General features: G+C 43.1%; 1 protein-coding gene across 3 annotated transcripts in view; it reads left to right on the forward strand.

The window, feature by feature from the left end:
• sntg2 (syntrophin, gamma 2) overlaps positions 1–20,499 on the forward strand; it is a 77,133-nt gene that overhangs the window by 21,136 nt on the left and 35,498 nt on the right. Inside the window, exon 5 of one of the 3 annotated variants that reach the window (XM_066680162.1) lies at positions 652–806. Coding sequence is in view for 1 of the 3 variants with exons in the window: in XM_066680161.1 (XP_066536258.1) it covers positions 7,121–7,189 (69 nt within the window). In the remaining 2 variants the exon portion in view is untranslated. Of the gene's footprint in view, positions 1–651; positions 807–6,713; positions 7,190–13,858; positions 13,957–20,499 lie in introns of those variants that run through there. The other 2 variants (XM_066680161.1, XM_066680163.1) reach the window with 2 other exon arrangements.

The following is a 20,499-nucleotide window of genomic DNA, read 5'->3' on the forward strand; positions in this document are numbered from 1 at the left end:
ATTGATACAATTTGAAAGCGTGACTTCCTCTTTATTTCACTTATTGTACTTTGACTTTCCTCTGTGTGTGAGTAAATTTATATTTATAATTAATTACAACAGAAATATCTTCTAAAGATGAACTTGGAAATCACATAAATGAAGAATAATCATTATTAAAATTACGGTTTGCGTCTTCGTAATGTTAACTGAGATGTAGAACGAGAAAGAGGAGGAACAGAATTTTACTTTGAGCAGTTTTAGACCTTTTCTGTTGATCCATTCATCACTAAATGTAAAGAGCAGCTGGGGTTTCCAAATGGTGAATGGAGGAAAAAAACTGGAGTTATGAGTTTTTCCATATGACAGCAATGATATATGTGTGTATATATTTGTAAACTATTCCTTAAAGGCTGTAAAAGCCAAAGAATGACAAAGAGGCAGACCTTTTTCACTTCCTCAGCTAGTGAACACCTAGCTGACAAAATACTTTGCCAAAATACATGACAACTAACAAGCTTCTCCCAAAGTTTCTTTTCCTGCACTTGATCAAACTTTACATCTTCATATCTGTCATTGCTATTTGAGAACGAGACAGATATTGATAGTAAAGATGCACTACAATATCCTTCTGTGTCTTGACTACGCACTGACGCCTACTTTCTTTTGCAGTGCTGCTCACTGAACGTCTACACCTCTCTGTCTCAGTCCTGACAGCCTTCCGATCAGTCCCTAGATTATGAAAGGCAGCACAGGATCACAGCAACTTTTCCAGTTGACGGGCTAATGATCTCCCAGCCTCAAAGACAGAGGACCTCAGCGCTGAGGTACACTTCCACTCTGTGCTTCACCCTGCCCTGTAACAGTAAGTCCAGGCACATGATAATCACTAAAAGCCGAATAAAAGGCTGATACAATCACACTAATGCCTCAAGCAAGCCCCTTTACCCTGATGTTCACCAGAATAGTGTGACAATTCTGACAAGTGCTTTGATATCTTATTTATCTTAGCAGCAGACGGTTTTTGTTAAGTCCCACAGCAGCTTATCATTTTGCGAGGTTGTTGTCTTTTTGTAGAAGGAATGCACCAGGGGACTCATCCATGTAATTTACACTGAACGTTGATTTCATCATTAAATATGAGACTTTCTAATCCTATGTAATCCTGAGGGGGGCTCTTTGGCAAATACGACCTTTTGCTGGAGCACAAAATGTAGAAACTAACAGGATCTACAGAAAAGGCTGTTACTGATTTGTAAAAAGAAAAACATGACTAAATAAGAGCAGGTGGTTTCAGTCCTGCATGATACAAGAATGTAATTTACATGAATGCATGCTCTGTGACATGTTTAAAAATGCTGTGTAGAACTAGTTAAGTTCAGTAGTGGGTCAAGATGGCAAGAGGAATAAATCTAAGCAACTTTGAAACAGATTTCATCGTTTGGACACAGGCGGTAGCAGCTTCAGTCATAAAGACCGCTCAACTGTTTTAGAAGGTTCAGTGAGTAAAGTCACATTCGTGCTTGAGTCTGTAAAAGAGACGAGAATATAAAGGGTTGGGAATTGCACAGTCAGAGACACGTACTGTAACACAGAAATGTTCCAGACTTTACCTGCAGGAGCAGTATGGGTCAGTGCAAATATCAGGACAAAATTTGTCCTGGACTTTACAGACTTTTTTCCCCACCAGCCTTCTAGTACAAAGTCCAGGTAAGTCAGCATGAGTGCATGTGTGAATAGAGCTGTAGCTCCTGCATGCTCTGCAAAGGTGCTGCACAGTGCCTGAAGAACAAGAAACATTTCAGTTCTCAACAGTTTTGAGAACACACAAAATTTCTGGACAATTTTCCGGAGTTCATATGTGAACTATGTTCATATATGTTCATGAACATATATGTATGTCACTGTGTTCGTATATGTTCATATGCAGCTATGGTTTGGGTGAATATTGTAATGAATAATCATTCCCTTCTGATTAAACATACTAATATACAATGTATTCATGTTGCTCTAAGTTCGTTGATCAGCCATGACATTATTTCCACCTGCCTGGTAAATGCAGGTCCTGCCTGTGGTGCCAAAAGTGCTCTGACCTGAAAAGACATGAACTCCACATGACCTCTGAAGGTATCCTGTGCTATCTGACACCAAGGCGTCAGCAGCAGATTCTTTAAGCCCTGTAAACAGTGAGGTGCATCCTCCATAAATCAAACTTGTTTTTTCAGCATATCCCACAGATGCTCAATCTTACTGAAATCTAAGAAATTCAGAAGCCCTTGCTCAATGTAGACTCTTTCTGCGGTGGACAGGAGTCATCTTGTTCACTCATACACTGTGACTTCTCAGCCTGACATTGTTCTGTCAGAGCCTAAGTTAATTATATCATCAGTTTGTGCTGCCTTGCCCTTCTGTGGGATTTGACAAGACAGGCTAATTCCTCTTGCATATTAGAATAGGTGACCAGTGCCATGACATTAGTTTTGCTTTCTAGGACCACTTTTGGTAGGTACTAACCACTGTGCACCAGGAGCACCCCACAAGACTGATGAGGAGATGCTCTGACCCAGTAATTATTTATCTAATTTGGCCCTTGTCAAAGTTGCTGATATCCCTACACTTGAGACATTTAATGCTTCCAACACTTTACGATTAATGTTACATATTAATAACTGAAACTTTTATTCCTACTCATTTATATTTTTAAGAAAAAAGTCAATTACATGTATGAGTAAATTGATTTGATAATTAAATAAGTGTTTTGTTTTGTTTTTTAAACAGAGAGCCGTTCATTCACATAGGGATAGATGCAGTGTGTAGTATTTTTTTTTTTTTGAGTCATTATTTCACTTAAACTAAGGGTTCGGCTATTCTTCTCACCGCTTTCTCACTCATTTCACTGTTAGAGGGGAATCTGTCAGTGTCTGTCTAATTTTCTATATTTAAAAAACCAATAGCTTATTTCCAAAAAAATATATAAACGCATATTTTAAACTGACATATTAAATGATTGCTTATGATCTTGCTGTTAAGACATTATTATTTATTAGTAACTTAACACAAGCTGCAGTGTTATTCATTGCAGCCAGTGCTGTTTCTTGTCCATGCAGTAATATACTGTATTGCTTTGTGCAGCAAAATGATGAATAGAATTGATTCTAAGTCAGAGACATTATTTGTAACACTGCAGATGATAGGATACTGAATATGTTTATTGGCTGTTGGTTTGAAGGCATATCCAATAACAACATTTCTATATCGCTCTCTTACTTTTTGTTCTATTTCCTTGAACCAGACCAAGATCTGATTGTCTGCCTAACATTAGAAGCTTTCACACTCCCTCCCTAAAGCAACGATATTCTGATCCCTGATCAAATTGGTGGTCTTTCACAAACAGACCCCTGCTGCCTGCGTAAATGGGAACTCTGCTTCGAAAAGCCCAGGTCACATCCCAGAGCCCCTGGATTTGAGAGGCTGTTCTGAATCTTGAGCAAGCTGCAGTTATATCGGTTGAAATGAGCACAGTATATAATAGACAACAGCAAGGCTGGAGGAATGGGGGAAATTCAGCATCTGAAGAAAATGTGAAAACAGTAATAAGTTTCTTTGCTGCATTTCACAAGCCTTAACCTCAGGGGTGTGCCTCAAACATTGAAAAGAGCTACATGAGAGATTGGGAAAACCAGAATATTCTCAAAATGTAAGTCAGTGGCTTTGCATCTTAAAAAGCAGTATGAAGGCTGGCTCTTGTGCTTTTGTTAATTAAGCTAAAAATCCTGATCTGTGGCCCTCCACAGAGTAACAAATACTGGCACTCATACATATTTTTATGTAATTACAGCTCACCAGCACATATTAATATAGTCATTTGGTTTTGTTGACAAAAATGCCAAGTGCCAATCTGGATTAATGAGTACATGAATAGAAATACAGTATGATAATTACACACAGTAAGTCTTCCAGAACAGTGCAGTGTTGCTTGAATTTTGTTAACCGTATATAATCAATATATACAAAACTGTTAATGTCCACTTGTTGAAAAAATAACCCTCTCAAGGAGGTTTTTCATGTACGTTGTGCATCTTGAACGGTTTTATTTAGTTATTTTAGTTTAGAGAGCGAGTGAGAGGAAGCGCGGGGAGAGGAAATTATGCTTTGATGCTAAATTGTTGATGCAGCTTTCCTTGAAAATGTGAAATTTCTCCAGGGTGACCCACATCCTGACACGCAAGGATTAATAACGGAGGAGCTGAACGAAGCCGCCTCATAGGCCTATGGGAAGGTATCTCCTACTACCTTGGGTAAATGCTTTGTCATGCTTCATTCTGCTGAGCACACCTGGATGTGGGTGGCACGAATGTTGGAACCTATTCCCCATTTTTCCCCTTGCCAAAGTTGAACCCCTGTTGTTTGTAGAGGCTCTTCTGTCAGGGTCCCTGTGTGAAAAGAATGTTTATCAGCGAGTCCATTTGAGAAACGGTGACCAACTCTTTCCGGAGCCAAGCTGCTGGATCTGTAGTTGGCCACATGCCCAGCCAGCCACGCTTTACCTCCTACATCACATCACCCTGCATGTGGCATCACAGTAAGAAAGAGCTAGGAAAGCATTGACACTCTTTCTCACCATGCAGCACATAGCTTACAGCACCTTCAACTTCTGAAAGGTCCACAGAGGAAAAAAGAGCCCCATTAAAATTTCAGCTTTTACCTGCAGGTCTGCTAGCTTTTTCAGAACTGAAACAACACAATCCATATTATTTAACACATTAAACAATGCAGTAATCATGAATTTAAAAATAAAACTCGTTCCACTGAAGAACCATTTTGTAGTAAACCATCATTTTGCAATACATTTAGAGCCATCAACAACGACCATGTCCATAAGGAATTCTTTGCAATGTAAACTGATGCAGAAATTATTATTATTATTATTATTATTATTATTATTATTTTGCATGATCTGATTTTTCAGTAGGGGCGGCACGGTGGGGCAGCAGGTAGTGTTGCAGTCACACAGCTCCAGGGACCTGGAGGTTGTGGGTTCGATTCCCGCTCCGGGTGACTGTCTGTGAGGAGTGTGGTGTGTTCTCCCTGTGTCCGTGTGGGTTTCCTCAGGGTGCTCCGGTTTCCTCCCACAGTCCAAAAACACACGCTGGTAGGTGAATTGGCAACTCAAAAGTGTCCATAGGTGTGAATGTGTGTCTGTGTTGCCCTGTGAAGGACTGGCGCCCCCTCCAGGATGTATTCCTGCTATGCGCCCAATGATTCCAGGTAGGCTCTGGACCCACTGCGACCCTGAACTGGATAAGCGGTTACAGATAATGAATGAATGAATGATTTTTCAGTATTTTCTACTAATATATAAATAGTTAACATGTAAACATGTGAGCCCACGAACCCACCGTTTCCCAATAGTGTGCCTTGAACACCCGCTTCCCTGCTCCACTGGACACTCAATGAGTGCAAACTCCTGCTATGGAGTGCAAATTCCCCTTGCTCACCTGGAGTAACCTCACACGGACACAGGGTGAACACACCAAACTCCTCAGTCACCCAGACTGGTCCCCCCAAAATCTCTGGCAGCGCCCCTCCAGGCCACTACCTGGAGACCTCTGTCAATATTAGCAGACATTACCAGTCCCATCAGATTTACTAGTCTCATCTCTTACTAAATCTTTCTTTTTCTCTCACTTCACTTTATACATAGCTGTTGTCGTGTGGCATTTGCCATAAAAAGCATCACAGTTCTGGTAAGAAGTTTTTTGCCAGGCAACAAAAGGTGCAGTTTCTTCTGAACAAAGCCTGGACTAGCAAACACAGAGCCACTTGTCTCCATACTACAGGTCAGTGGAGCATCACAACGCTTTTTGAAGCTGTATTTTTAAGGTAAAAAATTGTTGATTTAATTCTTGAAAAAAAAATCCCACTTTTACGTTGTGTTAATATAATACATCAAATCTTATAAGACACTCATTCGATCACAGGTCAGATGATGAAGAAAATGAATTGTTGACATTGTGACCCCTGATTCCTATATTATGCATATGTACAGGAATAAGAGATGTTAAGTTTCTCTACCACGCCTCATTTCAAAGTAAACGACTTCAAGATTAAATTTAGCAAAATATTTTGAGGTTTTCTTTTAATTTAAGGATCACGGTATAAACAGAACAGCAGTAATATGGCCAGTGGCAGTAATCTCCTTCGTGCATTATAATGTAGGTCACTTGAGAATCCCTGCACTGCGAGGAGGTGAAGACACAGAGGAGGTTGCTAGTGCCCTCTAGCAGTACTTATGATCTTGGCTCGTATATGGGCATCCCAAAAAAAACGACCTTACCCGGGATATAAAGAGCATAAAGCTTTTGAACAGTACACTATAGGATTCTGTTTCATTTCCTCCCATGTGATTTAATCCTAGCGCCTAGAACCAAATTACTTCACACGACAGACTCTGCAGCCCTTTCGCTAGCGAGCTGGCGTCGTCTCTAATAGTTTCGACAGGCGCTTAACGGTTAAACCGTTGCCGTAGAAAACAGGCAGCAGGTGGAGAAGGACACGGCGCACCCGTTTTCAGACAAAACCCGCCTCCTGCCTCCAATCAGTATCCACTGCCTGCATGTGCTGTCCAATCATACTGCAAGTTGCAGCCAATAGACGCGCAGGAGGCGGGGCTTGCCTGTAAACGGGTGGGGTAGAAATAACGTACCTCAGCCCGCTTTCTGGAGAACGGAACGGCGTCGCCAACTTAAGCCAGCGGTTAAACGGATTTGAGAGACGGTGGGAACTTCGTCTTTTACTGGACATATGCTTATTTTAAACCATTTCCTCCACGCATTTCGCTAATGTACTTCTGGTGGATGCCAAAAAAGCGGACACCCTTCAAGTAACATTACTGTGTAAAGAAGCTTGGCGCTTTTTCCCCATCTTTCTTTCGTTACCTGTGACCGTGTGAAGTTCTCTGTCTGTACAAAACTGAATTCCTCTTTCTGTGCGGAATGAGCGAGAAATGCTCGGGTTTCTCTGCCTTGTGCGGTGCACAGAAACACGGCCAGGGTGAAGCTCGTTAAGCGGGTATTACTGGATAAATGACAGAGCAAAGTGTGCTTGACTCCAGCGGACCAAGCCAGCGGCTGCATGGGAAATGAACGTGGCCGGCAAACATCAACCCGATCTGTTAGAGCGACCTGCCAGCCTTTTAGTACCAACATGGGTGAGATACAGCTTATTACTCCTAAACTGCACTTCTGGAAATCAGTCATGGTTGGAACCGTATTCGGTGCCATGTAGTAGGTGCCTAAAAAGAGGGGCATTCTGATTATTTTAGTCTAGTGTTAACTGCCCCTGACACTCATTGCTTATAGGTAGCTGCTCTAACTTTGTTTATGCTTCATGTGGTTGTCTGTGAGTAAGGGTTGCCTTTTTGATCCAGAACAATACGCAGTGAATATGAGCTGCTTTGTGTGTTTGGACTGACATTACTTTGTTTTATATAGCTGAGGTAATGTTAACACTGGTATAGCTATCACTAGTTCATCTATAAGAATTTTGTAATACGCTATTATAGATATTAAACAATCCTTTATTCTACAGAGGGAGCATTCTTAAGGGGATTTGCTGTTTCTTTTAACATTAGGAATTACAAACTGTACTAAATGGGTATTTAGTGATTCCTTGACATAATAACTGTCTGTTATTTCATATAGTAAATCTGGAAAGAGAAACCTCCAGCATATAATGACATCCTTGTGCAGGAATTTAAAATGTATTGTCCATAACTTTAGGCATAACAGGGATCTGATGCTGATTTACAAAACAAGCAAGCTGTCATTTTACAGTGAAGTTTGATTGTCATGTTTTCCCATATTCCTCTTTGGAGAGAAGGTGTGTTACAGTCCATGGGTAATTTCAACATTCACTGGTTGGAAGAACTTTATCGTATATTTATTTTTCTTTGAAAAGCAGACCTATGCTTGAACAGCCATTTGAGAAATAGGCTTTCTAGAGAAATGTGTTCCTTTCTCTGCTTTTACTTGTGCTGGTGGTGGTGGGCTAATATTAGCCTTTTAATCACTGCCCTGAAGTGATCCCATGAATCTGTTGCAGATGATTTCATGATTTGCTAGTTATATAAAGGTTGATGTTAGCTGAGTGAAAGGCTTTGTTGTGGGACTGTGCACGTTTTGAGGGGCAGGGCAGTCCCTCCTCTTACACACACACACACACACACACACACACACACACACGCGTGCGCTCATATCCTACTGCTGCTTGGTCAGCCATATATGCATTTTAAATGTAGTGTCTTCACTGCACAAGTGAACAGCAGAAATACAGATTTTAACCTTTCCAAATTATTGTAGCATGCATATACTAATTAAGGTATAACTGAAATTGAATGAACAATCGGGTTTGTGAATAAATAATCGGTTAATATTAATTACATAAATGTTGGTGAAGAGTTTCTAGTCGCCATGTGAATGAGAATGTTGCTGTACGTTGTTGTTGTGATGACCATTGTTGGGGTCCTCCTGCAGATCTGGTCCTTACTGACGTCATCTGATCCAGGTAATATTGGTGGTTGCAGTAATAGCCTCTCACTGTAACACCAGCTTATTTAACACCTAACTTTATTCTAGACTTTATTTCACAGGGTGACATACATCAGCCAGTGCAACAGCATCTGTGAAGCCAGACAGACAACCTCAGCAGGGGGGACCCCCACAGTTGCCACACAGACGCATTAGCTATCATGGTGGTTACAGTTAATAAACTATGACAAAATCTGATTAGTCTGATTAGTTTTATCTCTGTGCAAACAGCCTTGTTAAAAGGGAAAACACAAAATAGCCATGCAGGCCGCAGGCTTGGACTTTATTGTGGTTAAAATATGAAACATAGACAGAACTTCTGGAAAATTGAGTGCCTACTCCTGGCCACAGCCATGCAGAGATAACTGATACTGATACAAACTTTGATTTGTAGTCATAGATAATTAACTGATGAACAAGTGGGATTTGAAACTCTGCAGTGCTGTGGACATCCAGGACAAGTCTGACAACATTTCTTAAAATAAAAATAAATAAATAAATAAAACACTGGATGTCACAACAGTTAATCCATGATGATCATTGGTGTAGGATGTGAGTAGACTACTGCACATCTTGTGTGACAATCAGACACAGAACTCAGAAGGGGAGGTGGGCTGTTGCTGAAGGTTTCATCTTGAGAATGAACGTGTGATTGAAAAAGATGCCCTTTGATTACAGAGAGATGATTGAAGAGGAATGCCACAGTCACTGTTGAAATAAAAAGGGCAAAGGGTTGGGGCTTGAGTGCCTACAGAACCCCATCTTTATATGCGTGTGCTTAGATATGCAATCAGGATTTTTCAACATGCTCAAGCTTCTCTCTTAGGAGCTATGATGTTACGAGCCTTAAATAGCACATGCTGGAGGTGCTGCAGCTCAAGGGAAATGTACATGGCAGGCAATGGACAACACTTACAAATGTGCTGGTTCCAGGTTATTTCAAATGTACTCCTGGCTTAGATTAGAGGCTTTTTGGCTAAAACGGCGTTGTTCACAAACATTGACAAGGCTCAAAAGATCTGCATTCTTGACATTTAATGACCAATTTGAGGCTGCTGCATCCTCTTCTGTACATGACTTCAGTTTAAAAGCAATCTGATTTGTTGCCTGTACTGGGAGGCTGTAATTAATGGATTCCTGTCACATCATTCTTTAAAATCCAAGCCACGTTTGTAGCTGTCTTGTGTGAAAGATGACTTTGTCATTTTTTGGCCATTGTGGCCAAAATACCTCAGTCTATCTATCACAAAAAACATTTATCGAACATGTCACACTACAGAAAAGCTTTTGAACAGTGAACATCCTAAATTTAGATGTAAAATCTGATTATTTTATTCTTCAGTGATGTGGCCTGTGTGTGTAATGCTGATGGAAATGCAGAGGTTTGGCAATATAGCTGTCCCTTGCCCAATAATCATCATTTGCTAGGGCAACGATTCTCTTCCAAAGGGGAAATTTGTCTTTGCTGGGGGGCAGAGGGTGAAAAAAAAAAAAGAAATGGCAAAGCATTATTTTCTTCTGCAACCATTTGTAATGTCAGAGAAGGGATCTAAAGTTCTCCACAAACAGATGTTCAAGGAGACACCCGGATCTTGAGAATATGTGAGAATGGTGATGCATGTTCTTGGTAGGGGTTGAACGATATACATACCTTCAGTTTTGATACATACCATTTTTGATTCTGAGGACAAGATAGATTTAACTCTTCAAAAGTCACAAAGTGACTTTTTGACAAAGCAAAAAAACACCCAAATTTTTCTCTAATAGATCCACCATAATGTAATAGATCTTACATTTATAGTTGTATAATTGAATATTCTGGCACTGATATACTCAGTATAGACCCTCAGTAAAGACTTGTGGACATGTTGGTGATACAATTTTGTTATAATGTTAAGCATAAACCTAGATACCTGTATTGTGAAATAATATCTAATATTAGTAATAATATGAAACAGAATGTCATGCTTTCTGCCTTGTCCCTTGTTTCCCTTGGCTATGTTTTTGTTTTGTTTCAGTCTCCTCCCTTGTCTCTGCCTTAGCTCCGCCCTCTCATTAGTGTTCCCACCTGTGCCATTTTGAATTTGATGCCATGTTGCAAAACTTTAAGACAGACAAGAGAATATGGTTTAAAAAAAAGTTTCATCATTTAAAACGTTGTTACTATATTTTGATGATATGATTATTTGATGTGAGTTTTAAATTAGTTACACAAAAACAAATGTTGTTTTATTTACATTTTGCACAGTGTCCCAACTTTTCTAGGAATTAAGTGTGTAAATAAATATGAAGTATCTGGCTGGTTCTTCTTAAAACAGAACATAACAGACAATATTCTGCAGTAGACATTTGGTAACAAGCTCTGTGTGCAACTTTGACTGCGCGGAATGCCCAGTATCTTTAGGGGAAAAAAATTACTGTCTTCCAATATAAATGGTAGGGAAGATGATGCGTGTCAGTAACCTACGTTTAGTAATAACAAATCCCAATTTTTATCACTCATGTTGCATGATAAATGATGAGATATTTTGTCGATATGCTCGTTTAGTCATCATTTCAGTTCTACTGCTTTTTCCATCCACTCAAATAATGAATTATGTTTACTTAAACATCACCTGAATGAAATGTCCACAGTAATAGCAGTAGTTCAACCTGAGCTGGAATTGAAGCTGCCAGAAGGCATGAATCATTTAGATTTGCAGGTAAGCAGAAGCAAGGACTGCACATCTGGATTCCCTTGAGGAATTATGGGGGAAAAAAACCTTCTGCCTATCTGTACATACAGCAGAATAACGAGATCCATTTTCTTATTGCTGGCTGATGCCCTTGCTATATATTTTCGTGCTTAGTAATGATGGGTGCTCTTGATTTTATTACTCTGTAGAGTTTCACTTAAATTTACTGGTTTAGCCTCTCCTCTCCAGCAATGGCTAGATCTCATTATGAAGGAAACCAATTTCTACATTTATTGTTGAAAATGTATCAATTTTCATTTCATTGGGTACTGGTTTCTTTGGTATTTCTTTCTTGGATTTTTAATTAAAAAAAATTAATTAATATTTTATATTTATATTTTATATTTTATATTTTATATTTTAATAATGATTAATTAATAAATTGATATGACTGACCAAATATATTTGATATACTATATCTTATATATTTATTTTTTCATAGTTATTATTTCTATCTCTTTTTTTTTGTTATTAAATTTCTGTTTATTACAGAGCGATCATACAACCAATTCACCTTGTGTTCTGCCAGTATTACTAAGTATGTATAGTACATAAGATCATTAGATGTGCCATTTTACTGGATTACGCTAATCTTCCTCAGTGGCTTTTAAGGTCTCCATCTCATACTGACAACCATAATCTCAGTCTGAAAATGATTTTGCAATAACTCATGAGACCAGTTGGATGGTACTGTATTAATGCTGTCCTGAAATGTTTACTGACCCAATAAAAGGGCCCCTATCCTTTCTTCTTTATTCCTCCACACCTCAGCTTTGCCTTTTCATGTTCATTTTGATTCAGGACAGGTATGAATTTTAATGCGCACACTTGCATTCTTAGCAGGCTTCACCTAAATGTTGAGATGTTTTTTAAGAAAATCAGAATGATTGTAAGGAAATGGGGAAGATGAAGATGACGTTGGTGATGAAATTATTTGTCTTTACCAGGTTTGAGAATTATTTTAATTGGGGCTACATGATACAGACATAATATTATCCCAATATTAATGAGAAATAAGATAAATGGTAGCGGGCGGCATGGTGGCGCAGCAGGTAGTGTCGCAGTCACACAGCTCCAGGGGCCTGGAGGTTGTGGGTTCGATTCCCGCTCCGGGTGACTGCCTGTGAGGAGTTGGTGTGTTCTCCCCGTGTCCGCGTGGGTTTCCTCCGGGTGCTCCGGTTTCCTCCCACAGTCCAAAAACACACGTTGCAGGTGGATTGGTGACTCGAAAGTGTCCGTAGGTGTGAGTGAGTGTATGTGTCTGTGTTGCCCTGTGAAGGACTGGCATCCCCTCCAGGCTGTATTCCCGCCTTGCGCCCGATGATTCCAGGTAGGCTCTGGACCCCCCGTGACCCTAAATTGGATAAGCGGTTACAGATAATGGATGGATGGATGGAAGATAAATGGTGATTAAAAAATAAATAATATATACATGTTATTTATTAACATAACATACTGACTGGTAATCTGCTTTATTGATCTGCTGAAGATTGTTGTAGTTTAATGGGGATGTATTGTGACCAAAAAACTTTTGTCAGTGCATATGCACGTTAATTTAGAAAATATAACAGTAAGAGAAGAGGGCTTAGGGCTGGAAGGTCGCTGGTTCAATTCCGAAACTGGGTGAGGGGTGGGTAACAGCACTAAAGTAACAGCACTGGCATCCTCACTAAAGCCACAGCTGAGGTGCCCTTGAGGAAAGTACCTTACCTCCAACAGCTATCCGAGCAATTAGGATAGCTGCCTGCTGCTCTAGGTGTATGTTTACTGTCCCTAGTGCACAAGTGTATGAGTCTGAGTTGCCACCAAGTTATACGTTGTACTATGACAAATAATTCCACATTTAAGTCAGTTAAAATGAGAAATTCTCACTTTGTGCTACATCTTATGTAGAATTTTCCTGCCTCCTTTTCTGAGTTTCTTCAGTAGGGATGTCCCAAGTACAATTTTTAGGGCTTCTGAGCGTCGGCTGTAATATTCAGTGAATATTCAAATATTGGGTGGTAGTGATGGTGTCATTCAGAAAATCTGTGTCTCCGCTTGCTAACTTGTGCAACAACTCATGTGAACACGGGGTCACAAAGAGCAGAGTATACACAAGCCTTATGGAGGTGTTGACAAAATGAATGGTAGCTTAGTTTTTTTCTATGTTGTTGTAGCATGTTTGGTTGTTTTAGGATGTTTTATGATGAGAGGGTTCAATAGGGAGGGCTACAGGGGGAATAGAGAGGGTTTTTTCTGCTATAGGATATGAATACAGGTAAAGTGGAGCATTGTCTTTATTGATAGCCATATTTACCAATAAGTCTGAATTTCAAAAACTGATTGTATACCCAGTGAACAGTGGCGGATGCTGGTCTTTCAAGGAGGGGAAGCTCAGTTGCGGCCTACATCATAAAATGTGTCGGTTTATTTATACATAAATTCTACCCTCCGTTCATTTTCAAGAAAATGATCTGTGACCCTGTCGTACCAACAATGCGTCTTTTCCAGGGACTTGACTAGTGTCCTCTCAATGGCCTGCAGAGCTAGGCTGCTTAAACGGCCTTGGCCCATGTGAAGTGTGTCCGCCTGTGAGTGCTTTGTGACGGTGGAGGGACTCAGCAGCACCCGCTGGACAGAAACTGCGATAGAAGTCAGAAAGAGTGATAGAAGTCAGTCTCCAAACACAAGCAGCTACATAAAAACCCAGATAGAAGCTCGATTTGTCGCTAGTTGTTTTTAAAAAAGAAAATGCCGCTAAGAGGTTTAAGACAGTCTCCAGTTCAACTCAGAACAGAATGAAAATGTAATGCGCGCACGGATCTCTACACCAAAGGGTCGCTGATTCGCTCATTTCGCTGTCAATCAAAAAGGGATTTAGCCTCAGACAAATCATCCATTCATCATGCAGAAGCTGCCCCATAGACCCCCAGAGACGCTGAGCGTCCGATGGGCAGGACAAAGCCCAGCATTTATCCAATGACTCTTCTCGTTTTGCTGCACTTCGCTGCTTCACTATTGAACTCTGGACGCTCAGGGTCCACACTGTTTAAAGCACAGTGAATCTGCAGGAATGATTGAGAGGAAAGCCACGCCTTTACCAGTGATAAGAAGCTGATTCTGAACAAAAGTTGAGCGCGTTGTAGTGCATATGTATTCAATGACATGTACACACAACAGTATATATTTGATCACTTATTTTTTGACATTTTAGGGGAAGCTGAGCTTCCCTTGCAGTCTTAGAGCAATCGCTTCTGCCAGTGAACAAATATCCAAATAGCTGAATATTCCTTGCCAGCCCTACTTTCCAGCCACAGTGCTGAACCCTCTTTTATGTAAATGTGCAAAGACAAAGATACACAGACCAGAACACACAGTGAGCCTGAAATATTAAGTTTACTGATTACATGTGACTCAAATGAGAAGAAACACAGAACTGAGGGAAAGTCACTAAAAATCCAGCGCTTTTGCTTCTCACTCCTGGGCTCTGGCATTGGACTTAATATGGCTCATTCTTATTTAAAGGAGCAGACAATTCCTAACACAAAAATGTGTTAATTTGTGGAAAAGTGGTATTTGCCCTTTTAAAGAGATCCAGTGTGCCTGTAAAAGTTTCAATGAAGCATCTGTACACTTGTGTAGTACTTTGGACTGAGCATGGTCATTACCACATTACAGATGTGCCTCAACTTTTTTTTGTTGTTTTGTTTGTTTTTTTTTTCTTTTTGTACCAATTCCTCCTCACCTAAATCCTCATCCCTTTCAGCACTCGGTCTGCAGCACTCACATTTCCCAAGCTAATAGCTTTTGGTGTGTGTATTCACTCTGTTCGTTATGGAGTCAAAAAAGTGTCAAAAAGATTTTGAACTTGTAAAACAATACTCATAGATGTAACGGAATTTGTAACTGCGTTTGAGTAAGTTAAACATGTTGGTTAAACAAACCTTGCGATCTGATTGGTCCAGCTAAAACTTTCCTATTGGTCCATCAATTGGCTGTCAAAACAGGGTCATAAATCCGTAACTGCAAAAAGAGATTCACACGAGAAGAAGAGAAGATGAATGTGTGGGTTTTCCACTTTGGAAAAAATTCCCACTGTCACATTTGGAACCTCAAAATTGTTTGCTCTGGCACATTTTAAATCATTTGAGAGGTACTGATTCACACATCCACAACATTTGATTTACAAATGTAAATTTTTTCTATACATTTAAAAATTATTTATATACATTTACAAATATTTTTTCCACATTCTTGAATTTAAATTATTATTACTGTTGATGTTGTTTTAAATTTGAGCATTCCAATTAGGCGTGGGCGATATGGCTCTAAAATAATATCATAATATCTCGGGGTATTTTTGCAATATTGATATTCTTGCCTGTCACGCCTTCGTCCTGTCAGTCTGTTGTCCCCGCCATGTGCTTTATTTGCACATGGCTCTGTTTTGTTTATGTTCGAGTCTCCGCCTTTGTTCCGCCTCCTCGTCCGTGTCATGTGTTACCCGTCCTCGTTATCTGTCCAGGTGTGTCTCGTTTGTGTGAGTATTTAAGCCCTCTTGTCTCTCATCCGTTGGTCGTACATTTCCCCTTTATCCTGTGTTTAGTTGGTCATGTTATTTAGTCTGTCCCTAGAGTTTCCCCGTTTCTTCTCCTTTTTCGTCGTGTCGCTTTTCGTCCGTCTGTCCTGTTTTCCCTGTCCAGTTTCCTTTGTTTTATTTAGCTTGTTTGGCTCCTTGTTTGTTTGTGTCCTGTTTAAGTATCGTTGTTTTGTTTATATTAAATTATCCCGTGTTTTAGCGAATGCGTCCGCCTCCCTCAATTCGCCCCTCGTTCCTGACAGAATGTACGACCACCAGGACGCAGCTAGCGCGGATTACTACCTCAAGGGGTGTGCCGTTCGCCGGACTCCATTCCGCACAGGCCCCAAAGATCCTGTGGGGGAGGCTTTGAAAGCGGCCTCGGAATGGAGTCGCCGGCTCCAGCTCCTGCCTGGCGCTGTTCCGGATCCTATAGCGGAGGAGTCGACTCGGGAATCGAGTAGTTGCGCCAGCGGGAGTCGAAAGAGCCGGCGGAAGAACCGTGCTGGAGTTCCCCCCTCGCTGGAGGATTACCCCCTCAGGTCCGGGGAAATTTTTGGGGGGGCGTTAAGGGTAGGGGCTGTTAGCCTCACCTCCGTAGCTCCGAGGTCTGAGGCTAACAGGGGCGCACCTCGAGGGGATCTAATGGGTGCGCCTATGAAACCCCCTAAACCCTTTACAGCTCCAGCGCGAGCCCGGCGAGCAGCACGAACTCCTGTCCTTGTAAAAGCGGCGCCAACGGCCGCGCCTGTCTTCATTAACGCGGCGCCTCCAGCCGCGCCTGTCCTCGAGAGCGCGGCGCGCGCCTCCCCTGCCTCCGAGGACGACGTCGCTGCAGGTTCCCCTGCCTCCGAGGACGACGTCGCTGCAGGTTCCCCTGCCTCCGAGGACGACGTCGCTGCAGGTTCCCCTGCCTCCGAGGACGACGTCGCTGCAGGTTCCCCTGCCTCCGAGGACGACGTCGCTGCAGGTTCCCCTGCCTCCGAGGACGACGTCGCTGCAGGTTCCCCTGCCTCCGAGGACGACGTCGCTGCAGGTTCCCCGGCCTCCGAGGACGACGTCGCTGCAGGTTCCCCGGCCTCCGAGGACGACGTCGCTGCAGGTTCCCCGGCCTCCGAGGACGACGTCGCAGGTTCCCCGGCCTCCGAGGACGACGTCGCAGGTTCTCCTGTCTCGGTGATGCCGGCACCCGCCGCTCCAGTGTCCGTGATGGCGGCACCCGCCGCTCCAGTCCCCTTGATGGCGGCACCCGCCGCTCCAGTCCCCGTGATGGCGGCACCCGCCGCTCCAGTCCCCGTGATGGCGGCACCCGCCGCTCCAGTGTCCGTGATGGCGGCACCCGCCGCTCCAGTGTCCGTGATGGCGGCACCCGCCGCTCCAGTGTCCGTGATGGCGGCACCCGCCGCTCCAGTGTCCGAGACTACGGCGGCATCCGCCGCTCCTGTGTCCGAGACTGCGGCGGCATCCGCCGCTCCTGTGTCCGAGACTGCGGCGGCGCCCGCCGCTCCTGTGTCCGTGACTGCGGCGGCGCCCGCCGCTCCTGTGTCCGTGACTGCGGCGGCGCCCGCCGCTCCTGTGTCCGTGACTGCGGCGGCGCCCGCCGCTCCTGTGTCCGTGACTGCGGCGGCGCCCGCCGCTCCTGTCCCCGTGACTGCGGCGGCGCCCGCCGCTCCTGTCCCCGTGACTGCGGCGGCGCCCGCCGCTCCTGTCCCCGTGACTGTGGCTACGGCCGCTCCTGTCCCCGTGACTGTGGCTACGGCCGCTCCTGTCCCCGTGACTGTGGCTACGGCCTCTCCTGTCCCCGTGACTGTGGCTACGGCCTCTCCTGTACCCGTGACTGTGGCTACGGCCTCTCCTGTCCCCGTGACTGTGGCTACGGCCTCCCCTGTCCATGTCCGTAGGTCGGCCCGAAGGACTTCAGGGCCGATCCCCAGAACTGTGCCCAGGCTGGTTCCTCAGACTGCCCCACAGACATTAGCCAGTCCTGGGCACCCCCCTGTTATTTTGGTTCCCTTGTCTGTCCCTGTCATGGTTCCCGTCTCTGTCCTTGTCCCAGTACCCGTGTCAGCCTTTGTCTCTGTCCCTGTACCTGTCACTGTATTCATGTCTGTCCCCGTAAACGTCTTGGTCCCTGTTCCCCTACCAAGTCCAGTCCAGTCCCCTTTTAGTCCTGTCCAGTCTCTGTTTCAGACCCCTGTCCAGTCTCATGTCCAGTCCCCTGTTAGTCCTGTCCAGTCTCTGTTTCAGACCCCTGTCCAGTCTCATGTCCAGTTCCCTGTTAGTCATGTCCAGTCCCCTGTTAGTCCTGTCCAGTCCCCGTTTCAACCCTCTGTCCTGTCTCCTGTCCAGTCCCCTGTCAGTCCTGTCCAGTCCCTGTTCCAACCCTCTGTCCTGTCTCATGTCCAGTCCTCAGTTAGTCATGTCCAGTATCCGTCTAGTGTCATGTCACCTGTCCTGTCTTCTGTCCAGTCACATACCCCTGTCCAATCTAATGTTCCTATCCTGTCCAGTGTCTTGTCCCCTGTCTCGTCACCAGTCTCTGCTCCCGTCCAGTCCCAGCACCCAGTCCTGTCATCAGTCCCGTCTCCATTCCAGTCCCCTGTTCTGTCACCTGTTCATGTCCAGTCTTCTGTCCCCAAACGTGTCCAGTCTCCGTATCCGTCCCACGTTCAGTCCCCTGTCTTGTCTCCAGTCCAGTCTCCCGTCAATTCCCATGTGTCCACTCCTGTCCTGTCCAGTCCGTTCTCGTCTCTTGTTACCCCCCTTTGTCAGTCTCCTGTCATGTCCCATGTCCCGTCTCGTATATTCGGTCCTGTCATGTCCCCAGCTCCTGTGTCGGTTCCCGTCCTGTCCTGAGTCCTGTCACCTGTTGGTTTGTTGTCCTGTCATGTTTTTCGTGCCCTCTCCTGCGCCAGCTCCTGGGGGGTTTAGGAGTACGCGCCCGGGAGTTGCGCGTTCTTGGGGGGGGCATCTGTCACGCCTTCGTCCTGTCAGTCTGTTGTCCCCGCCATGTGCTTTATTTGCACATGGCTCTGTTTTGTTTATGTTCGAGTCTCCGCCTTTGTTCCGCCTCCTCGTCCGTGTCATGTGTTACCCGTCCTCGTTATCTGTCCAGGTGTGTCTCGTTTGTGTGAGTATTTAAGCCCTCTTGTCTCTCATCCGTTGGTCGTACATTTCCCCTTTATCCTGTGTTTAGTTGGTCATGTTATTTAGTCTGTCCGTCTGTCTCTAGAGTTTCCCCGTTTCTTCTCCTTTTTCGTCGTGTCGCTTTTCGTCCGTCTGTCCTGTTTTCCCTGTCCAGTTTCCTTTGTTTTATTTAGCTTGTTTGGCTCCTTGTTTGTTTGTGTCCTGTTTAAGTATCGTTGTTTTGTTTATATTAAATTATCCCGTGTTTTAGCGAATGCGTCCGCCTCCCTCAATTCGCCCCTCGTTCCTGACATTGCCAATATGAAAAAAACACTGAAAAATACTTTTATTCATTTCCAGAACACACTATTGCAGCAAAATGAAAGATATATTAATTATATTAATTAATATCATATTTATTTTCATATTTTAATTATTATATATAACATTTTATTTTTGAACAAATCTAACATCTTCAAACATTCAGAAGAAAGAACCATAACTTAACAAGATTCTGACATTGTATAATATATGTTTATATATATATATATATATATACCGTGTTTCCCCGAAAGTAAGACAGTGTCTTACATTCTTTTTACCCCCGAAAGTCCCACTATGTCTTACTTTCGGGGTATGTCTTATATTGGTAAAAAATGTCGATTTTTGTTTTAACCATAAAATTAACATTTATTAACAACCTGAACAGTATGGTATTCACCATAAAACAGTTTTATAAAAGCAAGTGCCAAGAATATCTTGTTACAACCGTATCATGACGGTATTTCCATGTATAACATGTAAAACAGTTTAAATATGTTATACTGGAAGATAAAACAGATTTATTCCATGACAACCATGGCCATGCCAATCAGAGCGGCCACCAGCGGCTGCACATGAGGGCACTGAGGACTTGGACCACGGACAACATTACTGCTGCTCCCGCGGCCTCCACATCCCTCCGCTCATTCCGCTCCAGATCCGTCCGCATCCCGCAGTTAATGCAGCAAAAGGTACCGGTACTATGGCTTATATTTTTCCAACGTACAGTTTACTATGTCTTACTTTCGGGGTACGTCTTACATTAGCCGACCCCCCTAAAACACACACTGCGTCTTACTATCGGGGGTGTCTTACTATCGGGGAAACACGGTATATATTTTATTCCCAAACTACGATTGAAGTCACTTCAGACTTTTGGAGCAAAATCTTTGAACGCAGAGCAAATTTCCTTACCTCGCCATACCTCACTGTGCCTAAATGACTCACGTAATGAATGTACGTCATGTTTTGTGTAACTGTATGATGTCATTACGTAAACAAGTCAGAATATCACGGTAATCAAGATATTCCTTTTTTTTTTATCGTTTGAAAAAAAATTGCGATGTTATTGTGCACAATATGATATGGTACAGCCATAATTCCAATACATTTGTAGATTTGAATTTTACGTGTACGTAGTTGCTCAAACACAGTTGCAAATTCCGTTACATCTGTGAGTATTGTTTTA

Source organism: Hoplias malabaricus, chromosome 1 (genome assembly GCF_029633855.1).
Source record: "Hoplias malabaricus isolate fHopMal1 chromosome 1, fHopMal1.hap1, whole genome shotgun sequence".
NCBI classification, from domain to species: domain Eukaryota; kingdom Metazoa; phylum Chordata; class Actinopteri; order Characiformes; family Erythrinidae; genus Hoplias; species Hoplias malabaricus.